The following is an 18,482-nucleotide window of genomic DNA, read 5'->3' on the forward strand; positions in this document are numbered from 1 at the left end:
TTTGTGCTAGAAGAGATCACAGTGAAGTATTTACATGAGAGAACAAGATTTAGTTAAGCCTCCCCTATTTATCATTTATAAAGGAAAAACAATCAATATACATTAACTGAGCAAAGAGAACAAAAACTCACATTTTTCTTATACAGAATATCATATTATTGACCAAGAAAGCGTGAAATGAATATTACCTGACTCTGAACTAAATACTGCTGGGCTTGTCTCTATTGACATAGTCATCTTTATAGAAAATGGCACTCTGGAGTGTTTGACAGCTTTTATCTTTCAGATGCTTGATGGTCCTGAGGAGCATCAAGCCCACATCTTATCAAAGAAAATTGAGAAAAATGGGGTTTGCCAAAGTATGATAGGCCATATCTGGGTTCGTCAGGAGAGGGTCATCAGAAACCTCAGGCTATTAAAATAACCTTTATGTCTCCCCGCCCATTGAAAAGATTTAAAAAAGCCACTACTGAGAAAATAAAAGGCAATAATTAGAAAACTTTCGATTCTGAAATTGGAGAAAGGCTTGGATAAAACTGAAGTCTGCTCAGCTACTTAATCCCCAGAGAAATGACACATTGGGGTGCTGATCACATGTGAGATATAAGGAGACCCCTGCCCCTTCCTAAAAAGGTTTCTACCATCAATCAGTAAAACGCAGAACACAATTAAAAATCAATTGTTTTTTTAAAAAAGTTTAAGTCAAAGGGATACATGGCGGCAGTCCTTAACCTGGATTCATTCAACACAGCAACTATCTCCTTATTTCTAAATAACAAGTAACGAGAAAAAAATTTCTTGATTTTAAATTTTAAACAATATTTGACTTCCCATTACACGTGCTAGTAACTTATTATAAATACACATACCCACACACACTATGCCAGACTCTGTTCTAAGAGTTTTATAAGAACTAACTCACTTTAATTTTACTTGATAGGAGGTCATTGGTGACCTGAACAAAAGCTGTTTCAGTGGAGAGGACGGGGCTAAATCCTGACAGAAGACGCGGGAGAGGGGAGGGGAGCAATTAGACAGTAAATAAAGAGAACTCTTGAGACACTGTGTTCTAAAAGGGAGAATAAAAATGGGATAAAGGGGGATGTGGAAGTTTTGTTTTTAAGTCTGGGAGATATTATACCGTGTAAGCAAGCTTGTAAGAATGGCCAGTAGGGGGGCACCTGGGTGGCTCAGTGGGTTAAAGCCTCTGCCTTTGGCTCAGGTCCTGATCCCGGGGGTCCTGGGATCAAGCCCCGCATCAGGCTCTCTGCTCAGCAGGGAGCCTGCTTCCTCCTCCTCTCTCTCTCTGCCTGCCTCTCTGCCTACTTGTGATCTCTGTCTGTCAAATAAATAAATAAAATCTTAAAAAACAAAAACAAAAAAAGAATGGCCAGTAGGGAAGAAAACAGTGATGCAGCAGAGAGGAGCTCACGGCTGGAGGAACTCCCTGATGGCAGCAAGAAGGAAACTGAAGCGTCACCGTCTCAATAAGGCATTCCTTGGCCATCGATCTAAAACCACAATGCCTGCCACCTCACCCTCCCCATTCGGTCTCCTTCTTCCTTTTATTAACACTCCTTAGTACTCATCATTAGCTACTGTACCACAGTATTTATCTTACCTAGTTTATGGAAGGCCTACCTACTAGAATTAGAATGTAGGCTTCAGGACAGGGAGTTTGGCCTATCTGTTCACTGTTGTAACCCCAGTGCCTAAGACAGTGCCATGAAAAATACTGGTTGAATGGAGTCAGCTGGATAAGCAGAGTGGTTGGCGTGGAGAGGACAGACGGTGCATCCACAACAGAGAAGCGGAGTGGAGGAGCAGCGACCTCCTGCAGGTGACAGGTAGGGTAGGGGCCGCACCACTCTCTTCTGAGGGCGTCCACTAGATATGTATGGAATTTCAGGAAAGGTCATTTTCCCCTAGAAGTTCAAGATGCTATTTCACCGTCTTCTGGTTTCAAGAACTGCCACTGCCAAATCTCGTGCAATTTTAATTCTTAACCTACCCACAAGAACTCCTCTGCCTCTACCCCTATGTTGTCAAATTTGAGGATGAAGGGGCTTGGTATCTTCTTTTTTTTTTAACTTTTCAAAAATTTTGAAATATCTATACATATAAAAGTATGTACATTACATAATCAACTTTCAAAAGAAAAAAACTTAAGAATCCAAAACCCAGCACCCTAACTTCATGGTTGGCAAGCCACAGCCTGAAGGCCAAGTCTGGCCTGCCTATTTGTGTAAATAGAGTTTTGTTGGAACACAGCCACACCCACCAGTTTACGGACTGTAAACTACAAGGTTGCAGTCCCCTAATTGTAAGACTGTATGGCTTACAAAGCCATATTTTCTACTGGACCCTTTACAGAGTAGTCTGCTGGTTCCCTAACCACCCTCAAGAGAGAAAGCAGTATTTTTGATGTCCCTTATATGCCTCTTCCCAATTATACCATTTTCACTCCCTTTGAGGAAACTACTACTTGAATTTTGTGTTAATCATTTCCTTTCATGCCCCATGCAGTTTGTATGTACCCCTAAATCATACACCATTTAATTTTTCTCACTTGAATTTTATGTGAATGAAACCGTGCTGTATATTCTTCTGTCGCTTCTTTCATTAGAGACCTAATCATGTTGGTGGGTCAGTTCTTTTTTACAGATATAGTACTCCATTGGATGTACATACCATAATTTAGGGGTTCTCTGCTGGTAGTCACACAGGCTCTGTCCAGGTTTAAAAAACAAAAAGCAAAAAACCCAATGCTGCTATGATCATGATGTTCATATATCCCACTACAAATGACCAATGAGTGTGTATATGTACACACAAGCCGGCACGCACACACTATTCTATCCAAGGATGGGATAGCTGAATTGTGAGTGTATGCAAATAGTTTTGTGCCAAATACTTTTCAGCATAGTATGTGGATTCTCCAGTACAATTCAATATAACACTAGACTTTGTAGATATCAAGTCTTTGCAAACCTACTGTTTTAATCACTGTATGTTTTAATTTGCTTGTCTAGGATTACTAATGTAGTTGAGCATCTTTCCACATATTTATTAGCCATTTCGTGTTTCTTCTGTCAAAGCCTATTTGTGCTTTTGGCCAATGTTTCTATTGATAGATTTGTCTTCTGCTTTTTTAACTGCAGTAGTTCGTTATATATTTCAGATATTAATCCTGTCGGTGTTACATATGGCAAATATCTCAACTCCAGCTTGCGACGTGTCTTTTCATTCTCTGAATGGTATTTTTTAATGAACAAATATTTACAATTCTAATCTTTTCCTATATACAATGTATATTTTGGATTATTTGATTAAATCCTCCCCTACTCTGAGATCACAGACATTATCCATTTTGTCTTCCCAAAGTTTTAAAATTCTGTCCTTCGCATTTAAGTCCTCAATCCATTTGGAATTCAGTTTTCATACAGTATAAGGTAGAAACTTGTCTCCCTTTTCTTCCCCTTGTAGATAATCAGTTATTGAAAAATCCATCCATTCTCCCAGATTTTACAGTGCCACCTCTGTTGCATATAAAGAGCCCACCACATGGCCTGTTTCTGCAATGTCTATCCTGTTCCATCAAGACTATTTGTGTATTCCTATGCCATTACTAGCATCTTAATTACTACGGCTCTATAAAAAGTTTCGATTCTGGTAAAGCAAGCTTCCACAACTCATTCTTTTTCTTCAGGTATGTCTTGGCCTTCCTTGGGACCTTCCTGCATTAACTTCAGAATCAGTTTGCCAAGTACCGTGTAAAATCCTAACGGAATGTTGAATGGAACTGCATGCAGTCTATAGATTGTTCTAGAGCAAAAAGACATCTTCAATACATTGAGTCTTCCTGTTCATGAACATAGTCATGCTTTCTCTCCAACTACTGGTGATCATATGAATTTTCCCTTTTATTTATTTATTTATTTATTTATTTATAAACATGTATTTATTTATTTCAGAGGAAGAGAGAGAGAAAGCACACGCAAGAGTGAGCAGGGGGAGGGGCAGAGGGAGAGAGAATTTCAAGCAGATTCCCACTGAGCATGGAGCCCAAAGCAGGGCTCAACCTAAGGACCCTGAGATTACAACCTGAGCTGAAACCAAGAGTGGGACATTCAAGTGACCAAGTCATCCAGGTGCCTCATGAATTTTCCCTTTTAATACATTAATGTGGTGGATTATAGTAATAGATTTTTCTAGTATTATCAACCTTACATTTCTGGAATAAATCCAACTTAGTTATGAATCACATTTTTTAACATATTTGCTACTATTTTGTTTAAAACGTATACAGCTAGATTTATAAGCAAGATTGGCTGACAAACTTTCTTGTAATGTCTCCTCCTTGTGTGGTTGAATGTCAAGGTTATTTGATCATCACAAGAAAAGATGGAGTGTATTCTTTTTTTCTCCCTAGACTCCCAAGAAGACATTTGTCTAAGACTGAAATGATCTGTTTCTTGAGATGTTTGATAAAACATATCTGTAAAACTATCTGAGCTGAATGGGGGAAAATATGTATTAATTCAATCTCTATAAATTAAATGACCTACTCAATTTTTCTCTTTTTTGATTCAAATTTTAGTAAGTTATAATTTACTGTCCATTTCATCTTAGTTTTTAAATACTGGCATAACAGTAATAGTAATTTCTTACTATTTTTAAAAATCTTTGCTACAAAAAAAATCTCTGCTGCATCTGCTCTTTGTGCTTGTTGATTTATTCTTTAGTTCATTTTAGTTTTGGAAAAGAGCAGAAATAACTTTATGTGTTTAATCCACTATATCTAAACAAAAGAAATTACACAGAAGCTATATTCTTCCTTATCTATAAGGAGGCAGTGATAAGAGAACTTCCTACACCCTGATAGAGTGAAGATTAAATGAGGTAATAGATGCAAAGTGCTTAGCACAGTGCCTGGTATGTATTAGGAGCTCAAAAACATCATGATCATATTATAGGGAATTCAAATTACACTTAATATGATGTCTCTTTTTTGTTCTACTGAAGTTTAATACTCCAGTGCAACAGTAACTGGTTGTAGACTAGATTCTTTCAATTGTAGTTTTATTTTTTTTTTTTTAATTTTATTTAAGTAATCTCTACACCAAATGTGGGGCTTGAACTCACAACCCTGACAACAAGAGTCACACATTCCTCTGGCTGAGACAGCCAGGTGCTCCTCAACTTGTACTTTGTTTTCTGACTGGCCTCATAAAGATGCAGTGATAAATCTGGATGGCAATCTTCTCATTCTCAAACTCCCTGGGTGTTCAAGCCCTGAGATTATGAACTGCAATTCTAGTTTAAAATAGAATGCCAAAACAAAGCAAGAGGTCTACGCTGGGATGTTTTCCCCTCGATGGCAAGGGCCACGCTTTTATCACCCCTACGTGCTCTGAGCCTGGCACAATCAAAAAATTGTGAGTTCTTGAGAAGCAAACAATACCGAAGAAATTATAAAATACTGAAGTTACAATGAAAACCATAAAAAACACTAACAGCTTCACAAAGTCTTCATTATTAGGCACCTCGCATTCGTGGGTGAACACACAACTGATTTTATCCACAGACTTCATTAGGGAAATGCTCACTATAAGAAGGTCTTTCTACCCTCTCTAACAGAGAGGTACCTGTTAGGCATTCCACTCCCAGTCAATTTCTGTTTGCAAGCTTAACCTCGAAGGAAAAATACTACTATAAACGGATATTGAACTTCAGTTAATAACACACATACTCAATTATTTAGGCGGAAGTATACTGATGTCTGTGACTTACTTTAAAACGTCATCAAAAAATACGATGGCTTGATGGATAGCACGTGGGATGGGCAGATGAATAAATATGTGTCTAGGCAAGCACAGTCAAGTGATCAGAATCTAGATCGGCTTATATGGGTATTTACTGTAAAATGATTTCAGCTTTCTGTGTTTGAGAAATTTCATAATAGAATCCAGGGAAAGATATAAACTCATATACCTGGCAAGTTAAAAAAAAACGAAAATAAATAGAATACGAAAAATATTTCTATTATCCATATAGTAATAGTTGTTAAAATATAAAAGACCTCATTCCAATTAATGAAAAAAACAAACAAAAAAAAGATATAAGATAAGATATATAAGATAAGATAAACGGGAAGACATTGACAAAATATAAATGGGAAATAAACCCATGGAAAATATTCAGTAACCTCTAACCAAAGAAAAAAATAAAGCAAACCTGCTATGCCATTTTATGCCTATTTTATTAGCAAAATTAAAACACATATGCATGAACACACACGCAATTCTGGCAAGGCTGCAGGAAAAATGGAAACTCGTATACAGCTGGCAGCATTCGGTATAAACAAGCACAGCGTGTTTGGGAAGCCGTCTGGCAGTCCCCAAATCACAGTGCTCAGGAGGTCCTTTGACCTGATGGTCCTAAGTCATTAGACTGTGAACCTCCTTCACCAAAAGCAGCCAAAAGATGTTCAGTGCAGTATTATCTACTGAAGGATGAAGTTACGAACCACCTAAATGGCCACCAAGAGAAGAAAGCTTTAGTAAATGACAACATATCAGTACAATGGAATATGATACAGACATGTAAAAAATGACAATGATGGAAGCATATATGAAAATACGCGAAGTGTTCATAATGAGACCAAATGGAAAATGATTTATAATTGATCCTGAAGCTATAGGAATCAATGAAAACGGGCACTGGCACTGTAAAGAAATATGAATAATTAAGGAAAATGACATGTTGAGGGGGATTGTGGCTGATTTCTTTTTCTAAAATTGTCTTTCATCTTCCTGATACATCTTTCAATTAAAATAAAATAATTATAAAAGCCCATCTCAAGACTGTCTACTCACAGTGCTGAGTTTGCTGCAGACGATGAGAATCCGGCGTTCATACAGCATACTGGCATACAGATGTAACATGTTGTTTACATCCACGGCTACAAAATATTCTGTCAGATTTCTCTAGGAGAAACAAGAATGGGAGATTTGTGGCTTATTTCATTTGTTCTTATTACAAGTGGTTTCTAAAAAAAAGGAGGAGAAACAGAAGATCATCGGAAATCATGCTCTCCTCTGCCCCCGTCCTATTCTTCCCACCTGGGAGACCGAATTCCACGCTCGTGTAAAATCATGAAATGCCAAGTTGGAAGAGACCTCAGATATGAAGCACTTGTGTGTGGTGATTACAGTTTGTGGGAGGTCACCGGTGGCACCGCACTGCCGTGCCTGTCGGTTCCGAAAGGTGAGCAGGACAGGAGCCTGCAATCTTACAAATGAGAAAACCAAGCCTCAGAGAGGGATGCCAAGACCAAAAAGTCTCATAGCGATAAAGACAGGGCTGTAGCTCAGATGTTCTGAGCCGGGATCTTAGAACTTTCCCCATGTGCCGTACCAGAACATCTAGGCAAGAGAAAGGACCCAGGGACAAAATGCTTTTGGCACAGAGCCCATTTCTGTCCCAGAGATCCCACCCCCAAAGGCTGGGCACGCTCCTCTCTTGTCATCGCTGCTGGTGTCCCCCTCCTCCACCACTGACATTCTCTAAAAGGGCTCGGCTGGAATTAGAGCAATTTTGAAGATTTACAATTTCCAGGTATTTCATTCAAAAGGAAAAAAAAAACCAACAACAACAAACGAAAAATAACTGCAGACAAGCAGCAGGAAGTGGTGACAAAGCAGTGTTTTAACTAGCTTTTGTCTAATAGCCAGGGCATCGTATCTTTAATTAGTACTATAGATTGGTACTCTTCAGATTTCAGAAAAAAACATAATGTGTTTCATTTCTGCAACCCTTTCTATACCCACCTGACTTTAATAATACACATGAATATGTTAATTTCTTCAATGTTACAGCTTTTCAATGCCTCACAATATAATCCTCTGAAAATGAAGGGGGTCAGGGAGGGAAGGAACACTACTTGCCGGGGGTTGTGGTTTATAATGATGAAAGAGCTATAAACCCATAAATTCAAGTAAACCAGGTGGATTTTACATGCAAAATAGCATAAAGGGCTTTTCAACAATATTATGGGTTGGGAATAAGAATGGGCACTTATCTTATGATTTATTGTTGCTTGGCTGGAATACCAGGTTAACCATCGACCTTTATGAACAGTGAGTGAACTAAATAGCTCCACATACTACCTACCAAGTACCAGGTACCCTATCAGGTTCTTCGTATGTGTAATCTTAGGCAGTTCTCACAAAACTCCAAGGAGGCATTCTCTCTCCAATATCCAGATAAAGTCTGGCAGAGAGTCGATAACCAGTGGAGTCAGAATCTGGACTCAGATCCAACTTCAGAGCCCATACACTTTCCCTTACATTACATTGTCCCACTTAAGTATTTTTAAACACCTACAATATACAAAGCTTTACATACATTATTTCACTTAATCTTGAAGCCACTCCTTGAACAGGTATTATCATCTGTACGGACAGGAAAACAGAGGCAAGAGAGAAAACAAATAGGACCAAAGTTATATGCGACGTGGATCTTCAGTCTTGGGTGAGTTTGGCTCTAAACCTGTGCTCTTTGTTTATATCAGTGCAAACAGGAGGTGAAAGTTGGATTCGAGAAAGAAAGCATAGCATCGGAACAAAGCAGACTCAAAATACTGAAAGAGAAAAAGTGTCACTCTTAAGAATTGTTATCCCATTTACTGAGTAATCCTTCCATGCTAGACAATAGGTACTCTACCGGGGTTCTCTCCAATCTTCTCAACAACCCTGGAAAAGGCCTTATCATCTCCATTTTATACATGAAGAAACCCAGGCCCAGGAAGGGTAGGTAGGCTCCGAAGGTCACCCAGCTAGAGAGGGCAGAGCCCAGTTTGAAAACCAGGTCCCCCGAACCCACGGCCTTTGTTCTAACCACCACACCAACCTGCCTCCTAACAAACTTGAAAAACAGAAGATGAACAAGCAAGGCAGCGTGAATCAGTCAACGAGTGGGTCCCTTGCCCAGTGGACTGAGGAGTGCTGAGCTAATGATGTCAGGGTGGGGTTCGTTCTGAAGACCGTGACATGGCAGAGCTATTCTCGCAAACAAAAATACAAGGCCCTCAGCTGAGCATTTCAGTAAAATGCTTAACTGCTGATGAATTACATAAATTTTTCTTTTAGGAGAGGATGGAAGTAAAAAGAAAATAGAAATGAGGAGCTTAAAGAAGGCCAGAAAGCCCATTAGCACTTTTGACAGATCCAAAGATAACTCTGAAGCCACCAAAACGTGGCCTCAAGAGTCTGCCAAGAAGCTTCACGCTGGGTAGAAATATGTTACACAGCTTGCCGTCCAAATAAGGAGACACAGCGTCAGAGACAAATCCTGCACCTTATTTTGGTGGGAGAAAAAAAAAAAATCATCACAAGGATACTTTTGTGGATGGGGAAGGAAACATTTCTGAAATCAAAACACCACTTGGTTGAGGCATAACCCCCAGGCCCAATCAGGCTCTGAGAGATTCAGGTGCTTGTTCCAAAAACTCTATACAGGTATGTTAAAAATATGTAACATTTAGCCAAATTCTCTCTAAACTGTCATGTACTTTTTTTGGTATTTCTCATCCCATCTGTGCTGATTACCAAGATATTTGTGTCTAAACAGAAGCTGTCTTTCTTATCTGCTTCCTCCCCTGCCTCTTTCCTTCTGGGATGCCACCCGCCTAGGCGGGTGGGAGTGGGTGGGAGTGGCGACAGCCCTGGGAACTTCGCTCAGCCGTGGGAGCACCTGTGGGGCAGAGCAGGGCTTGGGAGCAGCTGTAGGGAGCTTTTGCAGATTCCACCAAGCTTCATCTCTGAAGAAAACCCCTTGAAAAAGGGGTCTCCTCCCTTGTACCTTAAGCATCCGGTGGCTTAAGCTACAGCAACCCTCAATTTTTCAAAGCTGCCGTAACTTTTCATACCTTCAGGCCTTTACTTCTGTTGTTGCCTCCTCCTGGAATGCTCTTCTCTTCCTTGAGGACACCCAGTCACGTTTCAAGACCCAGGTAAAATGCCACCTCCTCCTAGAAGGCTTCCTCGATTCCATGTTTGTCAAGCTCCTACACTTTGTGCTGGCATGGTGATTTGTTTCTAGCCTATAGCCACTCATTGACAAGCGTGTTTCTGTCACTAGATTGAGGTCCCTCTGGATACAGCCCATCATCTAGCAGTCTGATAAAAGAAGGAACCAGTAAATAGAGTGATGACTGAAGACCTCAGCTCTGTAGCTGGAGTTTGAGCTGTGCAGCCCAAGAGAAATGCACCAGCCTACAAGACAATGCAGTGTAGTAGGAAGAACACAGCATTTGACATCAGAAAACCCGGGTCTAGGCTGGATGAAGTGATGGGTTACTCAGTAATGGTGAAGGGCTCATGGAAAAAGAACTGACACTGGCAATTCACAGTGTCAGGTAAAACAGCTGGGGGGCTGGGGGGTTGCTGTTTAAAGTATTTGTGGCTCCATTTATTAAAAGTATAAAGAAGGGCACCGGGGTGGCTCAGTCGGTTGGGCACCCAACTCTGGATTCTGGCTCAGGTTCTGATCTCAGACCTGCCTGGGAATTTCCCTCCCCTCCCCAGCTCTGCCTCTCCCTCCATCTTTCCCTCCCCACCTCTGGCCTCTGGCCCTCTCCTCCCCACCCCCATGCATGCTCTCTCTCTCTCTCTCTCTCCCTCTCTCTAAAAAAAATAAAAGTATGAAGAAATAGGTGGTTTGTTCATCAGATGATAGGGAGGGGGCTGCATACAGAAGCAGATATTCATTTCACAAGTCCGGTCATCACAGGTCTTACAGGTAAGACACAAGTGTAGGGAATGAGGAATAAGGGGCAGAGAGAGGGGCTCCATGGCACGCTGTCCTAGGCCAAGACTGAAGCCAGAACATACTGTGAACTTGTATTTCTAAGGGACACAAGGTCTACCACTCTCCTAGCACTTTGCTTCAGTGGGACTAAGTCTCCAACCTCCCGTTTCTGTCACCTGTAAGCAGCCCAATCAACAACCACTTATTTAACTGCTACCATGTATTTAGTACCACCCTGGGAGCTGGGCCTGCAGAGATTAGGTAACGATGATCCCCATCTTCCAGGAGTGTAGCCTGGGGGTGGGAATGGCATCAGATTGGTGTGCAAAGTCCCATGGTCCAGGCTACTGCCCGAACAGGGCATGTTCAACTTTGGTGGATAAGATACGGCGGCAAAGCTGGGGAAGGCTTGACGGAGGAGAAGATAGCGGATGCGGGCCTCCCAGCAGGGCTTCAGTGGACGGGGGAGAAGCGTATTTCACACGGAGACAGAAGCAGGAGGAGAGAGGAGCTCCAGCAGGTCAGTAGAGTGAAGAGGAGGATACAGGGCCCGGGAGCTGGGTTCAGACTCGGTGGGAACTTAGACCTTCCCCATGGGGAAGGAGGAGCTGCTGCAGAATCATGATACAGTCACACATGTGTTTCAGAAAGCTCTTCCTAGAGGTCCTATGGAGGATGCCCAGGAGACGGCAAGCAGGGGGGCAGGGCAATCCGTTAACAGGCTACTTACTGCCATATTCTGGGAAAGAACGATTACAAGAAATAAACTACGGAGATGAAAGCTTTGACTCTGGATGTGACAGATTTCTGGAATCACAGGACCTGATGATGAATCAGACCTGATTGTGGAAGGGGAGGAAGGATCAGAGCCAACACCCAGGCTTCCAGGTTACTGAGCACCACACTTATCCACCTGCTCAGGTTTTGTTTATTTTTTTTTTAAATGGAGCCTACTCATTTAATAAGGGAATCAGTCCTCCTTCTCAGGAGCCATAAATCCCGTAAACATGGTGTTGCTGCACCCCTAGTCTTGGGCCTGGTGTCCTGGGGTAACGCCACCATGGCTCAGTCTAAATCTCTACCCCCTTCACTCCCTGACAATTACTTCTCTGTGTGACTCACCTACTGGGAAGGAAAATCTTGCTCAAAGAGACTATTTCCAATGTCCGTGCTCAGAAGGGCTCAGTTTCCTCAGTGCCAGCATGTTTTTAGGCTTGAGGACATTCCGTTTCTAGTCCCAGAGCTCAAGCATTCTTTCAGTCACATACCGATTACGTGCCCGTGAGCATTCTCCTATCTGCCTAGCTTTCACTGCGGGCTCTCTGCAGGGCTGGGTGACAGGGATATGAAACTGACCACTACCCAGGCTGGACAGGGCTCAAGTCCAAAGAAGGGCTCTAGTGAACAGGGTCAGGACAGCCTGGAAGCTGAGTTTGGGAAAAGGTTGTGCCACACGAGCTTCTTAGCCTCTCCAGGCTCCCCATTCATCTCATCTCTACAAAGAAATGACGGTGAAGGTCCCTTCCAGATCTAACCCTCTGTGGCTCTAAATCCAGACAAAGAAGAGGGGAAGGCACCTGGCAAGCCTCATTTCCCCCAGGAGAAGCCCCATAATGGCTGCTTGCTTCTAGCTGTCCCTGCTGGCTCTTGTGCCAATCCAGGTGGCTGGGGACCTTGGGCTCACTGTGATCCATGCCCGGGGTGAGGAAGCAGGTGGGGGGCGGGGGGGATGGGCCAAGGATGGGAGGAGATATAGTGGGGCTTAGAGAAAAAGCGTCTTAGGTTCAGTTCCTTAGGGAAATGAGATAATCCCCAAACCAAAGAACCGACTCTAAGCTGGGTACTCCTTGGAGCCCTCGAAACAGATGCTAGTCCGCCCCACGGTCTGTCATTTTATTAGTCTTTGTGACTTTCAGCTTCATACACAGTACAGATGATAAAGACTTACTGTACTGTGTCTGGAGGAGGCTTCTAAGGCGAGAGGCTTGGTTTTGCCAGTGGGTCTTATTTCCTGAAATAACTCCTGCTTAGATTATTTTATCATAATGTAAACCTTTAAAATCCTCAATTGATTTTTTTTTTTTTTAAGAATTTAGGTTACTTTAGCTGTGTGGGATTCTTAAAAGGGAATTATAAATTTGCATTCTAAAATAATCTGTCTGAGAAAGAATTCCACAAACTCACTTAAGCAATCACATCAGAGAAGTATATTATAGGAAAGAAGGCAGGGTTTACCCGGAGGTCAACTTTTATCCCTCCGTGTGAATGGAAAAACCATTAGAATAAACAATTACCTGACAGCTCTTAAGAGCAACAATGGAATTCTCTACAATCTCAGAACTCGATAATAGGTCTTCTACCACCACCTCAACTTTGTTTATTTTTGAAAGTCACGATGAGTTCATAAATCTTTTCTATATCATGGTACATCTTTTGACAAAGTGGAGTCTGGGCAATGTTATATGTAACTGGCCATTCTAAATGCTTTCCTCGCGTCATTAACCACTTAGTATGACACTGACCAGATAATTAAGACAGGTTTGTTTAATATTCCAAATGAAGGTCTATATGATTATCCATTAATCAAAAGTAAACTTCAAAACCTGGCTGCTAAAAAAGATTCCCTTCTATACCAGTTAACAATGTAATTATTAGTACGTATCTTTCCTGATCTGTGATTTCTTTTTTAAGGCAGGTCAACTGTTTAAAATTCATAAAGATTTATGCTCATTTAACTATTGCCTGTATAAAATTCACTCCTATGTGTGTTATCTTCATAGAGAAAACCCTGATGAACAATTACATAGTGACAGTTTTTCAGTGAAAAGAAAGAAAATATTTTTACGCAAAAATTGTAAAAATAATGAGAATTAACTTCAACAGCCATCTGAAAGCAAAAAGATCGTCTACATTTGCTTTTCATTAATGTCTTGCAGACATACTGGCTGAAAAGCCAACTGAAAAGAACTGCTATTTTCCCTTTTCCTGGGGGAGGCTGCTTTGCTCATTCATTCATTCATTCACCTAATCATTCAGTCATTCCACAAATACATTCTGACACTCTCCTATGTTCTGGGTATAGTGCTAATGATAGAGAAGCAGTGATGAAGAAATATTCATCTCATCATGGAATAATCTCATTATGGAAGGAGAAATGACACTAAAGAAGTTCACAAAATTAATTACAGAACTTAAACTGACGATGGGCAATTTCTTAGAATGGTGTGGGAAACCATGGAGCCAGAGGCGCAAGACCCAGCAGCATCTCAGTGCCAGGATCAGACTGACCTGAGTGTGACTCCTGGTTTTTGCATTTACTGGCTAGCTGACTGGGGCAAGTTACTTCAGGTCTCTGGGCTTCATTACCTCTTCAGAGCAGGGATAATAACCAGGCTGCTGTAAAAATTCCATGATATGGCAAATAGTGCCTGATACTAGTTCCTTTCTCACTTTCTTACATTAACCATTCTCCGATGCTGTCCAGAACAACCTGATTCTTTGGTGACAGAATGAAATTCCATGTGCCAAAGTCCTTTCACAGACTTTGTCCTGGGTGGCTCAGATGGTTAAGCCTCTGCTTTGGCTCAGGTCATGATCCCAGAGTCCTGGGATTGAGTCCCTCATTGGGCTCTCTGCTCAGTGGGGAGCCTGCTTCTCCCTCTCCCTTTGCTGGTCTGCCTGCTTGTGCTCTCTCTCTCTCTCTGTCTAATAAATAAATAAAATCTTTTAAAAATTCCTTTAAAAAAAATAAAAGAAGTCCTTTTACGGTCTTCTTTGCCTATCCTCTAAAGTTTAACATGTCTCTTAGAGGAGATAATCAATAAATGTTTACAGAACTTCCCACATGACAGGCACCGGAATCCTGGGCTCCATTCTCTGCACCATTTCCAAGCTTCCAGAAATTCTGATGTCAACGGTACCTGCTAAGAGACTTGTGTGGTCAAATATACAGTCCACGAAAGGACAAATACTGATGTTCACAACCAAGAATGTTAGCAAAAACCCAGAAAAGACAAGCTCCTTGCAATAATGTGCCCTAGGCCTGAGCCACAACTCAGACCTCAAAAGAGGTTAAGACTAGAACTGTAGGAAAGCCAAGAGAAGGGAAAGAGAAGGACCATCAAAAGCAGCATCTCGCTTGCACCAAGCACTGAAGGTGGAACTTTACATTTAGTTCTTCATTTGTTTCTCCCATTTTTCTTTATTACATAAGGACACTGAGACTCAGAGATTATAAGTAGTCCAAGGTCCCCGAGTGGTAGAGCCCAGTGCCTGGCTGTCTCCAAAACTCATGTTCTTTCCACTACAGCAGACTCTATCATATTAACAACCCCATGGTTATTGCTTGTTTCAATTTGCAATGCAGCAATTTAGTCATTTTAAATTAATCCTTGAAAAATCACCAAGAGATTAAAATGCAAATTTCAACAGGGCTGGAGCTCAAGACTGATTCTATGTCAAAAATCACACAAATTGGTCCTACAAAAGTTCAGATTCTCCTTAGAGGAAAAGCTTTCCTGCTTCACTTCATATCTGAGATATGAAAAATAATTTTTTGCCTCTTTCCTCATGAATATCAAAAGTCAACTGCAGGGAGGCAGGCGGGTATAATGAAAACAAAATGCTTTGGTTCCTCACCAACCTGAGTCACTACACCCCACTTTGGTGCAGACCTTGGGCTGGTAACCTGGGTCCCTATATAGAAAATGGGGCTCACGTCTACCTCTCACAGAGGAGCTGTAAGGATTTAAATGGAGCCATGTATGTTAGGAGTCTGACAGATTGTTTTTATCATTCCCGCTTAGAAACAAACAAGGCCAGCCTTTTACCGATTTGCAAAGGAGGATTTAGGGGACAATGGGTCATACACAGGGAATTGGTTCATTAGTGGCAAAACCAGCAAAGGGAATGCAAATTTTCTTTAATGGTGGGGGCAGTGCTGACAGGAACTGGAGCTGGGGCTATGAAGAAGAGAGTTCTCCCCCACCCCCAAACTATTTCTAACCTCCGTTGTGGCAGTTCTGAAAATTAAGAAATTATCAGAACTTGCAGGTATCTCATTTTAAGTTCCTAAGGAATTCTCAGTCCTTCAAATTGAAAAAAAAAAAATTTTAAATGATGAAACTAACCTAGGCAATAATTGTTATAACATTATTTATAATAGCAAAACATCAGAAACAATCTAAATGTCTATGAGTAGGTGAGGCATAGTTAAAACCTGTAGGGATTTCTAGTAAAATAGGGTAGATTAAACACACATATTTATCTTTTCTCTGTGATACTGTCCCTCCCCAAGAAGCCCCCAAGGAAAGTCACAGTGAAAGAATTTTAAAAGACATAATTCCCAAAGAAACAGGGAAAAAGACATTACTGAAAGAGAGATGTCAAATTTTTAGAAGCCAGAAAGCAGAAGTTACTAAAGAAAGGGTTCTCAACCTGGGTCATTCACCCTCAGGAGGACATGTGGCAATGTCTGGAGACATTCTGGGTTGTCACAGCTGGGAGGGGGTGTGCTGCCATCCTGTAGTGAGTGGATCCCAGGAATGCTAACATCCCACAACGTAAAAGACAGTCCCACACGACAGAGAATGATCTGCCCCAACAGGTCAACAATGCCAACTGAGGTTGAGAAACTAAAGGAAGACAACTTGGCAGTCCACAAAGGGCGGAACACGAAAGCTGGAATAGAGGGATAGGATACACACTCGAACCCAACTCATATCACGCAACTCCAAAAAGGTTCAGGAAGTGGAGACACCCAGAAGCTTTGAAGGCTGGAGGAAGGTGGCCAATAAAAACAAAACTCTTCTCTCCTAGCTCTCTCTGCTAGTTAGCTGGCCTTCTGATACTCCTCCAGCAGAAGTGTTTACTTTCTAGAGGAACCGAACCAGAAAGGTGTGGGGACACCAGGTATACCTAAGGACAGGGGACAAGTCATGAAGTAAAAACCTGGAGGGGAGGTTGAAAGACTGCATGCTAAATGTTGATATCCCATAACTCGCCACCACATTCAGCTTCCAGGACGATGGTACATGAAGTGTATGATCATTGGCAAAAAAAAAAAAAAAACCAAAACCAAAACCAAAACCAAAACCAAAACAAGACAAAAAAATAACTGATTAGTTCCAAAGACAAGATTCTTATACTGACATTTGAGAGCCCCCTACATACACCCCTCTAAGTAACCAGGCCTCTGAGCCATCATCTCCAATAAAGGCCACAAGGTAACAAGCCCCATTCATAAACACATAGCTTCCACTTAGGTTTTCAGTGCCCTCCATCTTAAATAGGGCAGGACAGGTGCTTGAGGAAAGCCTCTACTATTGTAGATACAGAGTGAAACAAAACAGGAGAAAGGAAACATTTAGGAAGAAAACATGCAGAAAGAACAATTTTTAGGCCTAAGAATGAGTCTCGAAGAGACAAGAAAAAATTCTACATTCATGAAACAAGATGCCATTAAAACATAATTTATTAAACAACACCAAAAAGCTCTTAGGTATATAAACAATGATAGCAGAAGAATTTCAAAAGGGTGAAACAATTTGTTGAAGAAAGCAGAGAGAAGACTGAAAAAGAAAGATAGAAAACAGAGAACATTAAGGGATCAACATAGGATCCTACCATCAAAGCCCTAGAGAAAAGGGAAAAAATAAAGAATCTTTTCAAAGAAATAAGGTGACACCATTTCCCAGCTATAAAGGACATGAGTTTATAGCCACCAAGATTGGTTGAGCCACCAAATGCCCAGCATAGCAGATGAAAAGGACAATTTCAGATACCAAAGACATATTAAGGATTCTAAAAAATAAATCAGCAATCAGGATGGCTTATGAGTCAACAGAACTAGGTCTTCAAAATTATGAAGGCAATTTCCAATCCTACCCAGAGGAGAACAGTCATTTTCAGTGATGCAAGGTCTGACCATGTTGCCTCCAACACAATACTTTTTCAGGAAACTACTGGAATGTTTCACCAGAATGAGGGAATAAACAAGAAGATGTGAAATCAAGGAACTCCTATTGGACAAAAAGTTGTACAAGAAAGAAAATGCAATCATAATTGATTGTCTCATTCTGCACGCTCATTGAATTATAAACATTATGGATTTAAAATTTTTCTAAAGATAGAGGAAAAACGGGGGAAGGAAAACATGTGACTGAGAAGTTATCTTCTACAGGGAGAGAGGCTCAGAGATGATAAAAGGTCTAAACTCTCAACTTCCACAGGAAAATCAATAGGCGATATTTGAAAAAGAAATACTACGAGCACCTGGGCAGCTCAGTCGTTAAGCATCTGCCTTCGGCTCAGGTCATGATCCCAGGGGCCTAGGATCAAATCCCGCATTGGGCTCCCTGCTCAGCGGGAAGCCTGCTTCTTCTCCCTTTCCCTCTCCCCCTGCTTGTGTTCCCTCTCTCACTGTCTCCCTCTGTCAAATAAATAAATAAAATCTTAAAAAAAAAAAAAAAGTTAAGATATAGTGATATGTGCATATTAGTTTAAAACATGGAAAGAAATACTCAACTGCTAAAATCTTGAAAGTAACTGCCTCTGGGAGGTGGAAAGTAAGGAGAAGCTGAAATTTTCATCAACAATTATGTGGTACTATATGATTTTTTAAAAGCCATTAATATGTATTACTTTCATAAGAATAGTAATACCATTAAATT

At 41.1% G+C, this 18,482-nt stretch overlaps 1 protein-coding gene across 16 annotated transcripts in view; it reads right to left on the reverse strand.

Annotated features, from left to right (window-relative positions):
- Window positions 1-18,482, reverse strand: part of DENND1A (DENN domain containing 1A) — a 496,373-nt gene that overhangs the window by 231,820 nt on the left and 246,071 nt on the right. For all 16 annotated transcript variants that reach the window (XM_082695480.1, XM_082695471.1, XM_082695477.1 and 13 more), the window contains one exon: window positions 6,879-6,989. In XM_082695480.1, coding sequence (XP_082551606.1) covers window positions 6,879-6,989 — 111 coding nt within the window. The remainder of the gene's footprint in view (window positions 1-6,878; window positions 6,990-18,482) is intronic.

This window comes from Mustela nivalis (genome assembly GCF_964662115.1).
Source record: "Mustela nivalis genome assembly, chromosome: 13".
Classification (NCBI taxonomy): Eukaryota; Metazoa; Chordata; class Mammalia; order Carnivora; family Mustelidae; genus Mustela; species Mustela nivalis.